General features: G+C 41.0%; 1 protein-coding gene across 1 annotated transcript in view; it reads left to right on the top strand.

The window, feature by feature from the left end:
• dlgap2a (discs, large (Drosophila) homolog-associated protein 2a) overlaps positions 1 to 15,075 on the top strand; it is a 189,603-nt gene that overhangs the window by 167,019 nt on the left and 7,509 nt on the right. Inside the window, exons 8-10 of the mRNA XM_069661762.1 lie at positions 5,663 to 6,057; positions 8,474 to 8,486; positions 9,099 to 9,118. Coding sequence (XP_069517863.1) covers positions 5,663 to 6,057; positions 8,474 to 8,486; positions 9,099 to 9,118 — 428 coding nt within the window. The remainder of the gene's footprint in view (positions 1 to 5,662; positions 6,058 to 8,473; positions 8,487 to 9,098; positions 9,119 to 15,075) is intronic.

Here is a 15,075-nt window from a genome sequence, read left to right as displayed (position 1 = left end):
AATGCTATTCAATGTAGTGTGACTTTGGTTAACAGCAGAACAAAGTTTGAGGCTTTATAGACGGGCCAAGAATATCCTTTACACCCAGATCAAGATAAACTGGCTATGAGATGAAAATGTTTGCTGCAACAGGGCTGTTTTGTTTGCTGCATTTTTTTTACTGATTCATCAAAATGCTCTGGACATCTTAAAACTTTCAAATCAGGGTTTATTAAATACACTTAAATAAAGGCTAACCCAGTCTGGCTTTGGTTTTCTTTTGTTGGCTATTTTTAGATTTATTTCTTTATTGTTTTTTATCTGCATCACCGGTGACAGCGCCAATAATGGAGTTGACCATCCATCTTCCTGTCCCTCCTTCCCTCCAGATCATTTACATATCCTTAAAAGCCTGCTGCAAAACAAACTGCTGCATTTCCTTTACAGTGATAAATCCAATCTGGAAGAAAGACTCTTAACGACGTGCCACTCAACTCGCCCCTACCCCGCCCCCATGTTAGCATACAAGCCAGCCCTGATAGATAGAGAGGTACTAACAGAGATGGAGTGCTTGAATCACTGCCTTTGTGTCTCACGTTAATCAGCCTCACTGGCACAGTGGTAGTTGTTTGTACTTGTGTGTGTTTATGTGTGTGTGAGAGAGAGGGAGATTAAATTGAGTATTCCCACTGAATATATATTAAGCTGCTTCTAAAAAAAAACTCTTTTGTTGAAATGTTCGAGCGCTACCTCGTGCCAGGTGTTCTAAATCTGGACGCTTTAGGCCGTTTCATTAAAACTATTTTTAAAGCTACTGTGAGGAACTTTTATTTTGTGTTGATTTTGGCGGCCCTGACAAAGCGGCACGTCTTATTATTGCTCATTCTGTTACATGCCGAAGTATAATTTCGGCAAAAGTTCCTTCTGCTATCATTTCTCATACCACTCACTGCAAATCTTATCTTCCTAAGTCACAATACGATACGCGCTACATGGCCCACGATAACGATAATATCACGATACAGCGATTCTGCGATCATTGATATACACTGAACAAAAATATAAACCCAACACTTTTGTTTTTGCTCCCATTTTTCATGAGCTTAACTCAAAGATCTAAGACTTTTCCTATGTACACAAAAGGCCTATTTCTCTCAAATGTTGTTCACAATTTTGTATAAATCTGTGTTAGTGAGCACTTCTCCTTTGCCGAGATAATCCATCCAAACCGCTCACCCACACGACGCCATACACGCTGTCTGCCATCTGCCCTGTACAGTGAAAACCGGGATTCATCCGTGAAGAGAACACCTCTCCAAAGTGCCGGACGCCATTGAATGTGAGCATTTGCCCACTCAAGTCATTTACGACGACGAACTGCAGTCAGGTCGAGACCCCGATGAGGACGACCAGCATGCAAATGAGCTTCCTTGAGACGGTTTCTGACAGTTTATGCAGAAATTCTTTGGTTATGCAAATCGATTGTTGCAGCAGCTGTCTGGGTGGCTGGTCTCAGACGATCTTGGAGGTGAAGATGCTGGATGTGGTGGTCCTGGGCTGATGTGGTTACATGTGGTCTGCGGTTGTGAGGCCGGTTGGATGTACTGCTAAATTCTCTGAAACGCCTTTGGAGACGGCTTATGGTAGAGAAATGAACATTCAATTCACAGGTAACAGCTCTGGTGGACATTCCTGCAGTCAGCATGTCAATTGCACACTCCCTCAAAACTTGCAACATCTGTGGCGTTGAGCTGTGTGATAAAACTGCACATTTTAGAGTGGCCTTTTATGGTGGGCAGCCTAAGGCACACCTGTGCAATAATCATGCTGTCTAATCAGCATCTTGATATGCCATACCTGTGAGGTGGATGGATTATCTCGGCAAAGGAGAAGTGCTCACCAACACAGATTTAGACACATTGGTGAACAATATTTGAGAGAAATAGGCCTTTTGTGTACATAGAAAAAGTCTTAGATCTTTCAGTTCAGCTCATGAAAAATGGGAGCAAAAACAAAAGCGTTGCGTTTATATTTTTGTTCAGTGTATTTCATGACAATCATATAATGATATATCATGATGTGTGATTAACTTTTTCGGCCAATTGGGGTCAGTCAAAATCGCTGGGAAATCTGTTTAGAGTGATATATTTGTAAATTAAGCTATTGATATTTGGCAGCAGCCTATCGAAGTCAGGACGACAATTTTTTGCCGTATTAATAATTTGTCCCACCCCTAGTATAGAGGCATCAGTATTAATTTCGGTCACAGTAGGTTTAAGAATGACACGTTTGTTTGATGAGATAAGATAAGAGACTTTTTCTTTTCTTCCTTGTCCAAAATGTGACCATCTTTTACTTTAAAGGTTGTTTTATTGTCTGAGATCTGAGAATTCATTCGGCTGTACCTCTTGATTTTCCTCGCTGACGGTCGCTTTCCTTTTCAGACTGTTTGCCTTCATCTGAGTGTCGAATTAGTTTCTTTTACTTTGTATTTTCACTTATTGTTGAAGTTGTATCTCTAGTCATCAATCTTTTGTTTGTTTGTTCAGCCATAGTAGATTACTGTTTACTCGCAACACTTGCAGAGAGCGGAAAAGCAGCCGCTTAGCTCCGCCTACCCTCCCAACCACTGCTGGGTGATGGAAAACACGTCACTAACTGGGCGCTGCTTGTGATTTTTTTCACGAATGTCGCCACAGACACCAGTCCGTAATAATAATACTATATACTGCAAATGCAAAGGCTTTCATCAGTGGGCCATAAGGGCTTAACAGACATTTATTTACATGAAAATCTTCAAGATTAGAAGTTAAGTATGCGTCATTAGTGGCCAACAAACCTCTCTTGGTAATGCTATCAGTCTACAGTTGAGATTCACTTTGTTCACTGTTGCTTCAAACAGGTGAGCGGCTGAGTTACTGAGCGAGTAGTTGACTGAGTGTGCACTGGCTGAGTTCAGATGAAATCTAAATGCTGAGTAATACTGCCACGGCCAAGATGGGAACAAGAGTAATGACTCCCCTTTGCACGACTGGCTTGCTTATAATGGCTCTATTTTTGTCCTGCTGCTGAATCATGCCCCCTGAATGGGTCATCTCTTTCCTCCCTTGATCTCTCCACGCTCGCTGATTTATCCTTGCTCTCTGTCTCACACACACACACACACACATCGTCTCTTTCACTGTCTCTTCCTTTCTGCACAGATCCCCTCTCCTCCTTTCCCTTGCTCACCTCTACAATACCGTTTTTTCCCCGTCTTCGTCATTCTTCCCTAATGCATCTCTTCATCCATGAGAAGTTAATTTTGTGAATGGACAGCAGCATGAGTCATTAAACCCTCAGAGCAGAACGCTCTTCATAGACCAGACATCTCTTGCTATTTATAAACACAGCCAAAATGGGGGTGAGAAAGAGGCCCAAAGGTGTCACACATTCGCGGTGAAGTACTGGTTTTTGTTACCATAGATGGCTCTCTTTGTAAAAGGGGTTGTAAATTAAAGAGGAAAGACTTTCTGTTGTTGCAGACAACAGTGTCTTTGTTCTGTATTTTGTTTGTTCAGGCTACAATGTAATTAGGGAGAAATGCTATTAATTCTCCACCACAACTTTGGGAGGCCTGTGTGGGGTTGGCAGCTCATTAGAAGTGAAAATGGATCAGATTCTGGTGTCGTAAGAACTTCCTTAATTGCTTCGTGTGATGTAAACATTTGTAAGACAGAAACAGAAACAAAGAGTTCCACACTGTCTGCCTCTTTGTCAGGGAAAACGATAACCCATAACTTAACCTGCAGCGTGACTCAGTCCTCTTCCTCTTTGCCTTCGTTCTTTCTTCTATTCTTGGCTTCGAGGTACCTGGCACACTCTCGGCTTTGATCATAACACACTAAACACAGCTCGTGCTTCAGAGGTTTCAGCCTGGAACTACACTGAGTGAGCTTTTCTCTCCAAGCTGTGCTTGAAAATAAAGACTCTACAAAGCCTAGAGGGCGTTCATGACCAATTCCTCAGTCCATCTCTCTTTGGATTAAGACCATTTTCTCATTTGCACTTGAAAGAAAGTAATCCCCCCTCTTTCTGTCATGAAATGGACAGAATAAGAAGACGAGAGTTGTCAGGCTTCCTTAAGCACTGCCGTCAAACCAGAATCCTCCACACATGAGTACTGTTGATTACCTCGCTGCTTTTTCAGCCTCATCCATGTCTGACGAGTGTCTCGTGTCACAGAGGATTTTATGTTCTCTGCTACTCTGCTGACTTATTCATCACTTAAAGATATACATATACTTATAACTTTTTAACGGTGTCTGCATTTCCAGCTATACTCTCTTACCTGAGCAGTGAAAGTTAGCAAGAGGAGGAAAAAGGCATCTGTACAGGTAGATGAGCAATCGCATGTCTTGAACAGGAACGACTCATTATAACAATTCAGAATCAGAATCGGGGGTTTATTGCCAAGTAGGTTTACACAAAGAAGGAGTTTGTCTTGGTGTGCTGGTGCAGAACATTAACACTGAACTAATATAAAAATACTTTTCATGAGGCTGGCAGCAGAGGGGCGTGAGGTTGTGGTCCTGACGGAGCGCAGCCTCTTGCCGGAGGGGAGGATCTCAAAGAGACAGTGTCTGGGGTGAGAGGGGTCAGCCACAATCTTACCTGCGCGCCTCAGGGTCCTGGAGGTGTACAGGTCCTCGAGAGCTGGCAGATTGCAGCCGATCACCCTCTCTGCAGGGCGGATGATACGCTGCAGAGCATTAAACATTAAACCCAATTTAAAAAGGTTGCAATAAATGATGCTTATACATGTTTAGTAAGCAGTCACATTTTTTATCAAATTGTGATAAAAATACTTTGTAATAAAAGTGAGGTCATTAGGCTGTAATATTAATTGGTTATTCAATGGAAAAAATAATATCTTAATAAGCTTGATGTCATAATATGGATATAACTGTCTGCATGGTAATTCTGCCACATGTGCTTGAGATGTTGAGAGGCACTAGCACTAGCTAGCACTACTTTAATAACCAAATTAGCAACCAGGAAGTTAGAGGCATAGATTATGGATGTTTAAAGGTTATATTTTAGATTTTTATTTTTGCAAACAAATTCCATAAAAAGACAAAACCAACAATTAAAACAAAGCCTGAAATAGCTTAGCGCCTCTGAGCTTCATTGTTGTCCAAAAACCATTAAAGATACCTCAGTGTGCAACACTTTTGAACTGGGTGACAGGTTCCTTTATTACTATGAACATGTGCTTATGTATAGACTAACTAGAGCTGTAAATGTGTATCTTTATGCTGCTGTCCCCCAATAGTCCCCAATAAATAACCTGTTTACTCCTTTTGGACTCAAGTACGCCAAAAAATAGAGGTAGGGACATATTGTCAAATTGCAGGCACAAGCTTGACTGATGTCTCTTGTTTGTATGAAGCTAGAACTTTGAAGAAGGACCAGTCTATCCTTGATGACTAGTTACTCACTGTCTATGGAGTTGCTTCCATCTTGCTGTTGATACAGTTTGCCACGATGCTCTTTTTGTCCCTGCTGCCATTGGGCTTTCAAAGACAGATATAATATATCCCCAACCTCATCATTTCAGGCTTGCATGTTTGGCGGTTTAGGTTTTGAATGGTGTATTGTGTCAATGTTATTTTAACCTCTATACTTTTTCATCATTTTCCAGCCATCACTTACACACCCAGCTACAAGAAGACCCCTCCTCCAGTCCCACCTCGCACCACCTCCAAACCCCTCATCTCCATCACGGCCCAGAGCAGCACCGAGTCCACCCAGGATGCTTACCACGAGGGGAGGCACCTTCATGGAGGGATGTGGGCCCCTGACGGCCTCAGCCTGGGGCTGAGCCCAGGCAGGGGCCTGTATAACTCCACTGACAGCCTGGACAGCACCAAGGCTGTGACCATCGCCATGGAGGCGGCTGGAGTCATGGCCGGAAAGAGACACCCATCAACAGACAGCCACAGCTCGGTGCTCACCTGTGACAAGGCCGTCCTGGTGTCCAAAGCTGAGGAGTACTTGAAGACACCTCGATCCTCTATAGGAATACAGGTGAGTCAGGTCTCGAAATGTGTGCAAAGAAATCTCACATAGGATCAAATAAGTGCTCCAATTCTTTCAACTCACACACATTCATAAGCAGAAACAGTGCTCTCTTTAAAGCAGCTAAAAATAGAAAGAGTGAGTCATCTTACCGCAACCCGTCAATTCAAATTCAACTCATGCTGGAGCAGGTTTTAAGTGAATGGTAGTTCACGCCACGGTTCATTCACTCCGTCTACATTTACTGTGCCGATTTCTTTCTCTCTAATATAACAGTCCTCATGCTCCCTCCCTCTTTCTTTTTGTCTCTCTCCACCTCCGACTTTGTGATCTTATCTTGGATTTGTCTGTCTTATTCTCTGATAGTAGCTGAGGTTCTGGTGCTGTAGATCTCCAGTGGTATTCTGGAGGTTGCAGGTCTGCTGCTGAACAAAGGGTTAGGGAAACATGGCAGCTCACATCATTACTTTAGGGCCGTTTATCATCTTATCAAAGAGTCATTGTGTGCATTTGTAAGTCAATGACTGTAATGTCTCTTGCTTTGTGCACAAGATGTTTGCGCTCCTTGTATTGTTCAATTCTCATCCCCTCTTTATCATCATTTTCCTTACTCCATATTTACTGTTTTCCAATAATCAATCCACGTATAATTAGTATTCAATGCCATCAACTCAAATGTAACTTTCTTTCCCTCACAAAAATCTATATTCAGACCCTCCTTCCCGTGTCTGCTGACTGTCCAATTTGCCGGGGCGAAGTTGAACTTGAATTACTTCAAATATTTAAAGAACAAAAAGGGAGACTACTTCATTAATCTCATTCTGAAGTGTTTAAACGTTGATGTTCAGCTTCTTGCTGAATTAAATCAAGCACACTCTAAAGAGGTTGCTGTGTTTTTTTTCACACAATATTAAGAAACTCATTTGCCTGAAAATCGGCCCAACACTCACATTATATTAAAGCCATTGACTGTCAGGTATTGCCAACGGGGAGACAGGCGGCGGATAAATGATCCCTTCAAAGTCAATTGATCCTGTTACACTCGCTGCGTTATGTCATCCAAACTTAGATAATATCCAGCAGATAGAGAGCCCAGACATGCATTTCACTAGAAGCCTTCTACACATTAGTTCTTGTAGCCCATTCAAATGATGTAAAGTAATTTATTCCAAATTAGGTTTGCTAAGTAACTTGGTTACTTGGTTACTGTCTTTTTTCAGCAGTAACTTGATTCATAAAACTTTGGGTTACTGGACGTAATCCCGGGTTCTTTGTCAACAGAATGAGATCAACTGACTACAGATGCTCTAATGACAACAAGTCTGATATATCCAAGGTGGTGGGATGCTCCCAAACAGGATAATCCCCCAAGGTATCTCCGAAGTCAACGTGAAAAGATGAGATGGTCGCTAAGTACAACAAAGAACAAAGGCCTTGCTCTTATCTTCTTATTCTTTTAGGAAACACAGCAGGTTCACCGCTGAACATTAACACTGAGATTAAGAACTGATGAGGTATGTGTTATGGTGGTAGACGGAGGTCAAAGACTTTTCTCCTCTTCTCCTTAATCTTTTTAACTCAAAAGACCTTTGTTAGGTCATTTTCTGCATCCCTAACCTTTGCCTTCTGTTCAGGTCCAGGGCCCTTTTACCTGAGACTGCAAGTCACATTACTCAACTGCAGCCTTGTACTAATGTACCACACAGATCTCTTCCCTGAGGGCAGGGTTAGGTGACCTAGTAGCTAACAGTCGGCTCTAGGTTTTCCGCCTTTTTTCCCCTGTGTATCCTAGGGAAAACATGTACTGAGGCGCTTTATTTTGCAAGGTAGAGAAATGCTAGAGGAAGCTACGAGAGCAGCTACGAGGGCCAGTGGGTAAAACCTCCTAACTCTTTGCAGGTGAGGTGGGTACAAACAATAGTAGGCGTATTGCCCCTTTAGCCTTTTGGTCAGTAGCGCTATCAAACAGGGTTTAACCTGAGATTACTGCATTAGCCGGAGGGTCTATACATTAGCTTGGTGCGGCTGTGGCTCACTGCAATCTGTGTATGTGAATGGGTGAATGTGATAGGTAGTGTAAAAGCAGCTTTGAGTGGTCGCAAAGACCAGAAAAGCGCTTTATAAGTAACAGTCCATATATTTAGTTACAGTCATCAGCAGCCCTGCTAAGCAAATTTTGTGAAGCAGGTGGAGCTGTTCCCCTTAATGTGGATACTACTTCAAATGAACCTTTGTAACTTCACTTTACTTTAAAAGGACTCCAGCTGTGTTCGTGACGTTGTCTTCAGGTCATCTGTGACTTTAAATATCTCTAATATCTGGCTGAAATTCAAGCTAGCCTAAATAAGCTTAAGGAGCTTTGTATAGTTTCTGAATAGAAGAAAAGTGCTAATGATGTAAAAGGGTATGTTGACTGTGGTAACATAAAGGGGAGTGTCCCCAGCACAGTTTGACCTGTCTGTCAAAGAAACCTGTGGTGTGACTGGAGCTTCCATAGTTGGTCATGCTAGTGGTTCTCAGAGTGAAACACCGAACAACTTCGTAAAGTGTGTTTTCCTTTACTAAGGAGAGGGATTAAGATAAACCTGGTTAACACAGCTAACTTTTTACTTAAGAGATAAACTCCTGCCTGAGCCGTTACAGGGAGGGTGCATTGACATGCATGCCCGCTAGCTTCGTACACCTGCTCAGCCACCACATCTCTGGAAGTGTTGACAAATGTATCCAGCGATCCTCACAGCGACCTATTAAATTCTTTCTTTTTTAAAATCATTTTCCTTTTCTCAGCACCCGACTCGTGTTTACGAAATCTGTCACGCTCTCGTGCGGCCAACATTGTTTCCCCTTCTTCTTCATCCTTGCAGTGAGCAGCGAGATGGAGCACACACTACATCTACATCACGACGCAATATTGAAAATGAAAAAAACTGAATCATTGGTTAGGTTAGATTTTTGAGTATGCATAATGGAATTGACAAACAGGAATTTCATTTCAGAATCATGGTGGGTGAACAACAGTCTTGAAAATATTATATATAGTAAGAAAAAAATGCAAAGAGGGCCAGGTCCGAATTTTGAAGTTTTGCTGCAGACCCAGTGTGAAGCCTTAGAGGCGCAAGGCCCTGTGCGGTTGCACACTTCGCGCAGCCCATGCAACGGACTCCTGATCATGTAAACATACAGCTATTTTTAACAGGGTGCTTCTGCAGGACTGAGTTAAAATATAAGAGAACAAATCCGAACTATAATTGGGACCAAAACTGGAAGAGAAAACAGCATCACAGAATATTGGACTTGAAATTGCTTTTTCAGAACAGGAAGTTATTTCAGTACAGTGCGTTGGAAAAAACAGAACTGTTGTTGTAAACACTTCAAGGAAGTTTTGGGGGTCCGGAAATATTTTCACTGTAGGATATTTGAATAGTCCCTCTTGTTTTTTATGGTCAGAAGAGGTTTGATTTGCTCCACTTAATCCTCCTCTTGATAACAGAAATAGTAAACATAGAAATATAATCCACAGTACTTAAAAACTAAAAGTAAACGGAAGTTGAAATAAATGTAACAATAAGCCTGTTCCCTCAGCTAAACAGTGGACTGTTTATAAGAAAAAAAACAAGCTTTTAACAGTGTTGCCTGTGCCTGAAAGATAATAAAAAATAAGTAACACACTGTATATATATCATTAATCACTAATTTATCCTTTTTAATTCATTCACCCTGTCCCCACAGAGTTCACTCTCTGACTCTTATATGCACGTCCAAACTCAGACATCCCCTCACTCTCTAAATTTGAACCGTTTCCTATAATAGGCAGATAGCTCTCCTCTCTCGCTCAGAAAGCTAACACCTCTCACAGATGGAGTGCTTACAGTATCTGCTTCCTGTTAGCCAGGGTCAGAGTCAGTCATCCTGGGGATGATCGGGGCACGTAACCACAGTAATGGGTGAAGCTAATTCTGAAATGCAGAACTGCGACATTCAAACCTCATTGTCGTGCTTCACCGAACTTCACGGTGGGTGACACTCAGTCGAAGCGCAATCTTTCCAAATCAGCAAGCAAAGTAGCTCGGATTTAGCTCACTCATTACCAACAGAGGGGAATACAGATGAAATAGAGTGTGGATGAGATAAGTGTGTAGCTGAATGAGCTAAATAGTGTCAGTCCAAACTGAGAGGAGGAAGGAGTTACTAGGGTGCTGGTGAATGTATTTATAAGTATGTGTGGGCTTTTGTGTGGACGTCAATAAGACTGACAGATATTGGCTTTTAAATTGGCTTCAGTCATGTGTGTTTTTATTGTCAGTACGGGTGCAAAAGGTCAACATTTACAGAAACATTTCACAGAGCCGAAATGTAACATTAAAATCTGTCCAGGGTCGACCTTTAAATAGAATCCAACCCCTCAACAACACCCCACCAACATTTTCAATTTCAATTTCAATTTCTGCCAGAACAAAGGGGCATGGTTCATCACATGTGAATGTGGCTTGGCTAGAGCGAGGCCTGATTTAGCTAGGTATTAGGACTCCCTTTAACTTCCCCAAAGCAAACTAGGAATCTGCTAAATCCCAACAATACCATAAAATATGCACTTGGTAATTAATCTAAGCCAGGAAGTAAAGGTTTGGTGTCTACACAGTTGAGAATAGAACCGAAGTATTTTAGACTCAGCATCAGCTGTTTGGCAGTGAGGGAGGCAGGATGCTGTGTAGTTACTCAACACACACATGCCACACACGCACTGACCCAAAAGGGATAAAAGAGTGTAATTGGTGAAGAAAACAAGAAGTGTAAAAATAACACACACATGCAGTCACAATTATGTGGCTGTGAAGTGCAGGTGAGGACGGCCTATCTCCGCCGACAGTCCACACTCTTGGATGGTGTTCAAGCCACCTGGCCTGCAATACTAAAGAACAAAACAGTTAACATATAGTCAGTCTGTAGTAGTGCTTTCTTACAGAGGGGGGTAAAATAACCCAACTTATAAAAACAAAACACTACATTTAATCACAGTGGTGGATTAAGTATATCACATCATTACTTGAATCAAAGTAAAGATACTCCTGGTCAAATATTACTCCAATACAAGTGAAAGTTGCTCAGTCAAATTATTGCTCAGAGTTAAAGCACTGGAGTACTTTCTTTTAAAAATCCTTAGTATTCAAACTACTAGGAAGGCAGCACAATGTGAGCTAATCTAGACTGCTTACATACTGAAATAACTCAAATTGATAATATTGAAGGTGTTGACAAAAGTCCTACCTTCATATTGAGGACACTGAGGTCATATTTTCAGTATTGTTATGGGAATTTGGGTCTTTATCAATCTGGTGGAGGAGGAGGGTTTACATTCTATAGTTTAAAATTTACATATCGTGAATTTTTGGTTGGCAGAATCCAGAGAGTTATACTTAATTTATTCAACATATTTTCATTGTACCAAAGAAAAGGCTTTAAAAGATTGTTTTATACTCTCACTTTGGGAAATAAGTACAGAAAGTATTGATTCATTCACCTGGACCAAATTGACTTTTAATTCTCCTAGGACTTTTTAAAAATACTGTTTATTCTAGTACTTATTCATAATTGTTTTTTTAAATTAGATTTAATTGGGGTGATTTTGTAAGCAGTTGTGGATTTCCAAAGAATTTCCCACTGAGAATGGCTGCAGTTTGGTGTAACAAAAATGTAAATGAATTGCAACTCACTACATGTCATACAAATCTAAATAATTATATTGTTAGAGCCATAGAGAACATTGGGTTTGTATTAACAGATTGTGCCTCATTTGAACATAGTTGTAAGTTATATACTGTAGTATTTACCATTGATTTGTAAATTTCTATCTCATGTATATCTATACCATAGCAGATTTATAAAGATATTTGGTCTCTTAATTTGTTAATCCTGCTATCAAAATTTTTTCCAAGTGTCGTAAAGCACGGTCAAGTGTAGTAAAGTGCCATGTGGGCACCTGTTGGCACATGCTCCTTTGATCACGAGGCATTCAAGTGAGCAGGACGGGGAGCACCAGTTTTTCTGACCATTGCCAATATGAACAGGTATCTTGTTTGTTTGTTTATTGTTGTTGTTGTTTATAGGTTGAAAGTCAAGAGAAAAGTATGTTTTATTTTTGTAACTGTTGACTTCTTTATGCTTTATTAAAGCATCTGATTGTTTCATTTTCTTTCCTCTTTTGGATCACGTTGAAGTTTGCCTTTTGGAGAGCACGTGTCAGAAACCTCACGTCCTGCAAGAGTGGCAAAGAAGGTTTTTATTTAAAGTTGCCACTACATATATGTCCTTCATTACGGTGTCTAGAGTCGGTTTGTGTTCTCAGTATTTCAAGAATCCTGGCTGTGTCCCTGCACACACACTCCAACATATATAAATCTAACACTCACACAGTGAATTGTCTCCTGGTGGCAGAATTGTTACAATCTGATTCCTCACAGCAGGTATTGGTTTTGTGTTAAAAAAAAATGTTGCTTTTGCTTTCCATTCACAGGCTGCTCTGTGTAACTACAAGGCCATGTTGTTGCCTGCCAGTTTATGAATAGAGACTATTTCAGTAGCGAGATGAAATGACAGTAATGTGTTGCAGCAGGGAACACTTTGCACAAATTGACTCTGCAATTGATCTATATTGCACGCTGCTTCAGCTGCATGGACATGATATCATAGGGCCAATCGGTCTGCCTCACCTACTACTGGAAGTATAATTAACCTGAATTAGCCTGCCTCTGTATTGATTTGCCATTTCCTTTTCGACAGCCCTATCTTAGAGGAGGTCAACACATCTCTAATCTTTGATCTTTGACCTTGTGGACGTGGTGTTGTCTTGACTTTTCAATGTCCTTGGGGACCACTTTATAGCCACTTCAGACAACTGTACCTTAAAGCTGAGATTTGTTTGTGTTCAAAAGTACTGATTGATTTATTTACGAGAACAGTTTTAATTGGAGTTTTAATGAGGCCGTACAAAGAGGAAGTCAAAGCTTTTAACCTTAAACACAGTCATCGGATGGGAAAAGTCACCAGGTGGTGTTTGGATGAAAGTGGTTCAAGTTTTTGCTGATGCTCACAGTTTGCACACCTGTGCTGACGTTGTGAATGTGACGCAGTGTGTGTATTAATAAGTGTGTGTGCGAGCCCTGTATCTTTGGTTACCTCTACCAAAAACATCTCCAGGGTAGGTAAGCCTTTTGGACATAAATCTCACAGCCTCCAGGATGTCTTGTCCACCTTCAGTCCTCATCAATCACATGAAACTCTCTCTTTTCATGATGTGGACTTCCCTCTGCTTCTAACACAAAGTAATGGAGGTCACCTCAGCAAGCTGCTCCACACTCATTTCCTCCCTGCTAACAGCTTCTCCCAAGAGGCCTGACAGAATACAAAATGGCTCTCCAAAAATGTCATTCCCCAGCTTTAATACTGACCACTCGACACCAAAGGTAGGGTTGACATTTCCCCACATCACGAGACACGCCTTATTTTGAAAAAAGCCTTTGACTCACTCTCATAGCCATTACACAACATCGAGCTCAAGATTTATGAATGTCAGACACTATGAAGGCCTCCTGTGGACATATCTCAATGGCTCTAACAATCATTCTGGTGGGAAATAGTTGTGGATTCACAGAAATATGCACACATTTATCTTTTAGCCACACTAGCAGCTAATTGATGCAGTTGCTAACATTAGCAGGCTAACATGCTTACAGTGTGTACGCTTACATGCTGATGAGTAGCAGGTGAAATGTATGCTAATACACTAATGCGTATCAGGTATAATATATGCTAACATGCCGATGTGTAGCAGGTAACATGTATGCTAACATGCTGACGGAGGCAAGTTAAATGTATGCTAACATGCTGATGTGCAGCAGGTAAATATATGCTAACACACTGATGAGTAGTAGGTCAGATGTATGCCAGCATGCTGATGAAAAGCAATTTAAATGTATGCTAACATGCTGATGTGTAGCTGGTATAATGTATGCTAACATGCTGATGTGTAGCTGGTATAATGTATGCTAACATGATGATGTGTGGCAGGTAAAATGTATGCTAACACGCTGATGAGTAGCAGGTTTAATTTGGCTTGCTCACCATCAGATTTTAGCATGTTAGCATGTTAACATTTGCTATAGCTGAGGTAGTGTTTTGGACAATCACCATACTTCTCTATCTTTTGATTTGCAGAAATTGTGAACGCTATACAAAGGATGAAGGGAAAGTAAAGACAAAAAAAGAAAGAGAGAAGCACTTGAAGAAACCAAGTCACAGACAGAAAAGAGCAGACAAATAATGAGCAGTGACAGGGTTTCCATAAAAACAGGGAGAGGTCCAGACTGTGATAAAGAGTCCCTAAATCTGAGCAGCTGGATCAGGATCAGAGCCATACAGGGACTGGCAAGATCAACATAAGTATCTGCCTTCCATTCCCATAATATCCACTAATGGGCATATATGTGGCACCATGTAACTATGGTCACATTGCTATGAATGCAACAACACAGATTCACACGTACTTGGTCGGCCTACTGAGCATTTTTCTTTGGAATTTTGCTAGTAATTTGTGTTATTTATGAAAAAGTTATTGAAAAGGCTCACTAAACAGAAGAATCTTCATTTATTAATTTAGCTAACGAGCTAACATTGAAATATTATCAGTGGATTTGGCTATCTTGTTAGCAAACAGTTAGCTAAGCAGACAGAAAGCAACATTAGCATTAATTTCAACCTTGTTTCTGGCCCCAGATGAATGTAAGTTGATTATTCACTCTCTATTTAGCGACAAGCTAGTTGCCAACTTTGTCAGCTGCATTTGTGGAGCTGGGTTGGTAGCGTATAGAAGATTTATTAGAGCTGTATTAAGAAAAAGGTTTTCTGTGTTCAGAGGGATAGGCTACTGAACAGAGATGTGAACCAGAACAATAAATTCATGGTCAGTCAAAAGAAAACAAGCTCCACTGTAAAGCTGAGTGCGGGTGATAATCCGCTGTGAGTTCATTTTTACAACTGTGT

Source organism: Semicossyphus pulcher, unplaced genomic scaffold (assembly GCF_022749685.1).
Source record: "Semicossyphus pulcher isolate SPU_LCO1_2020_fin unplaced genomic scaffold, fSemPul1.0.p SCAF_14, whole genome shotgun sequence".
NCBI classification, from domain to species: Eukaryota; Metazoa; Chordata; class Actinopteri; order Labriformes; family Labridae; genus Semicossyphus; species Semicossyphus pulcher.
The sequence above is the reverse complement of the archived record's forward strand: the minus strand, read 5'-3'. Positions and strand labels throughout refer to the sequence as shown.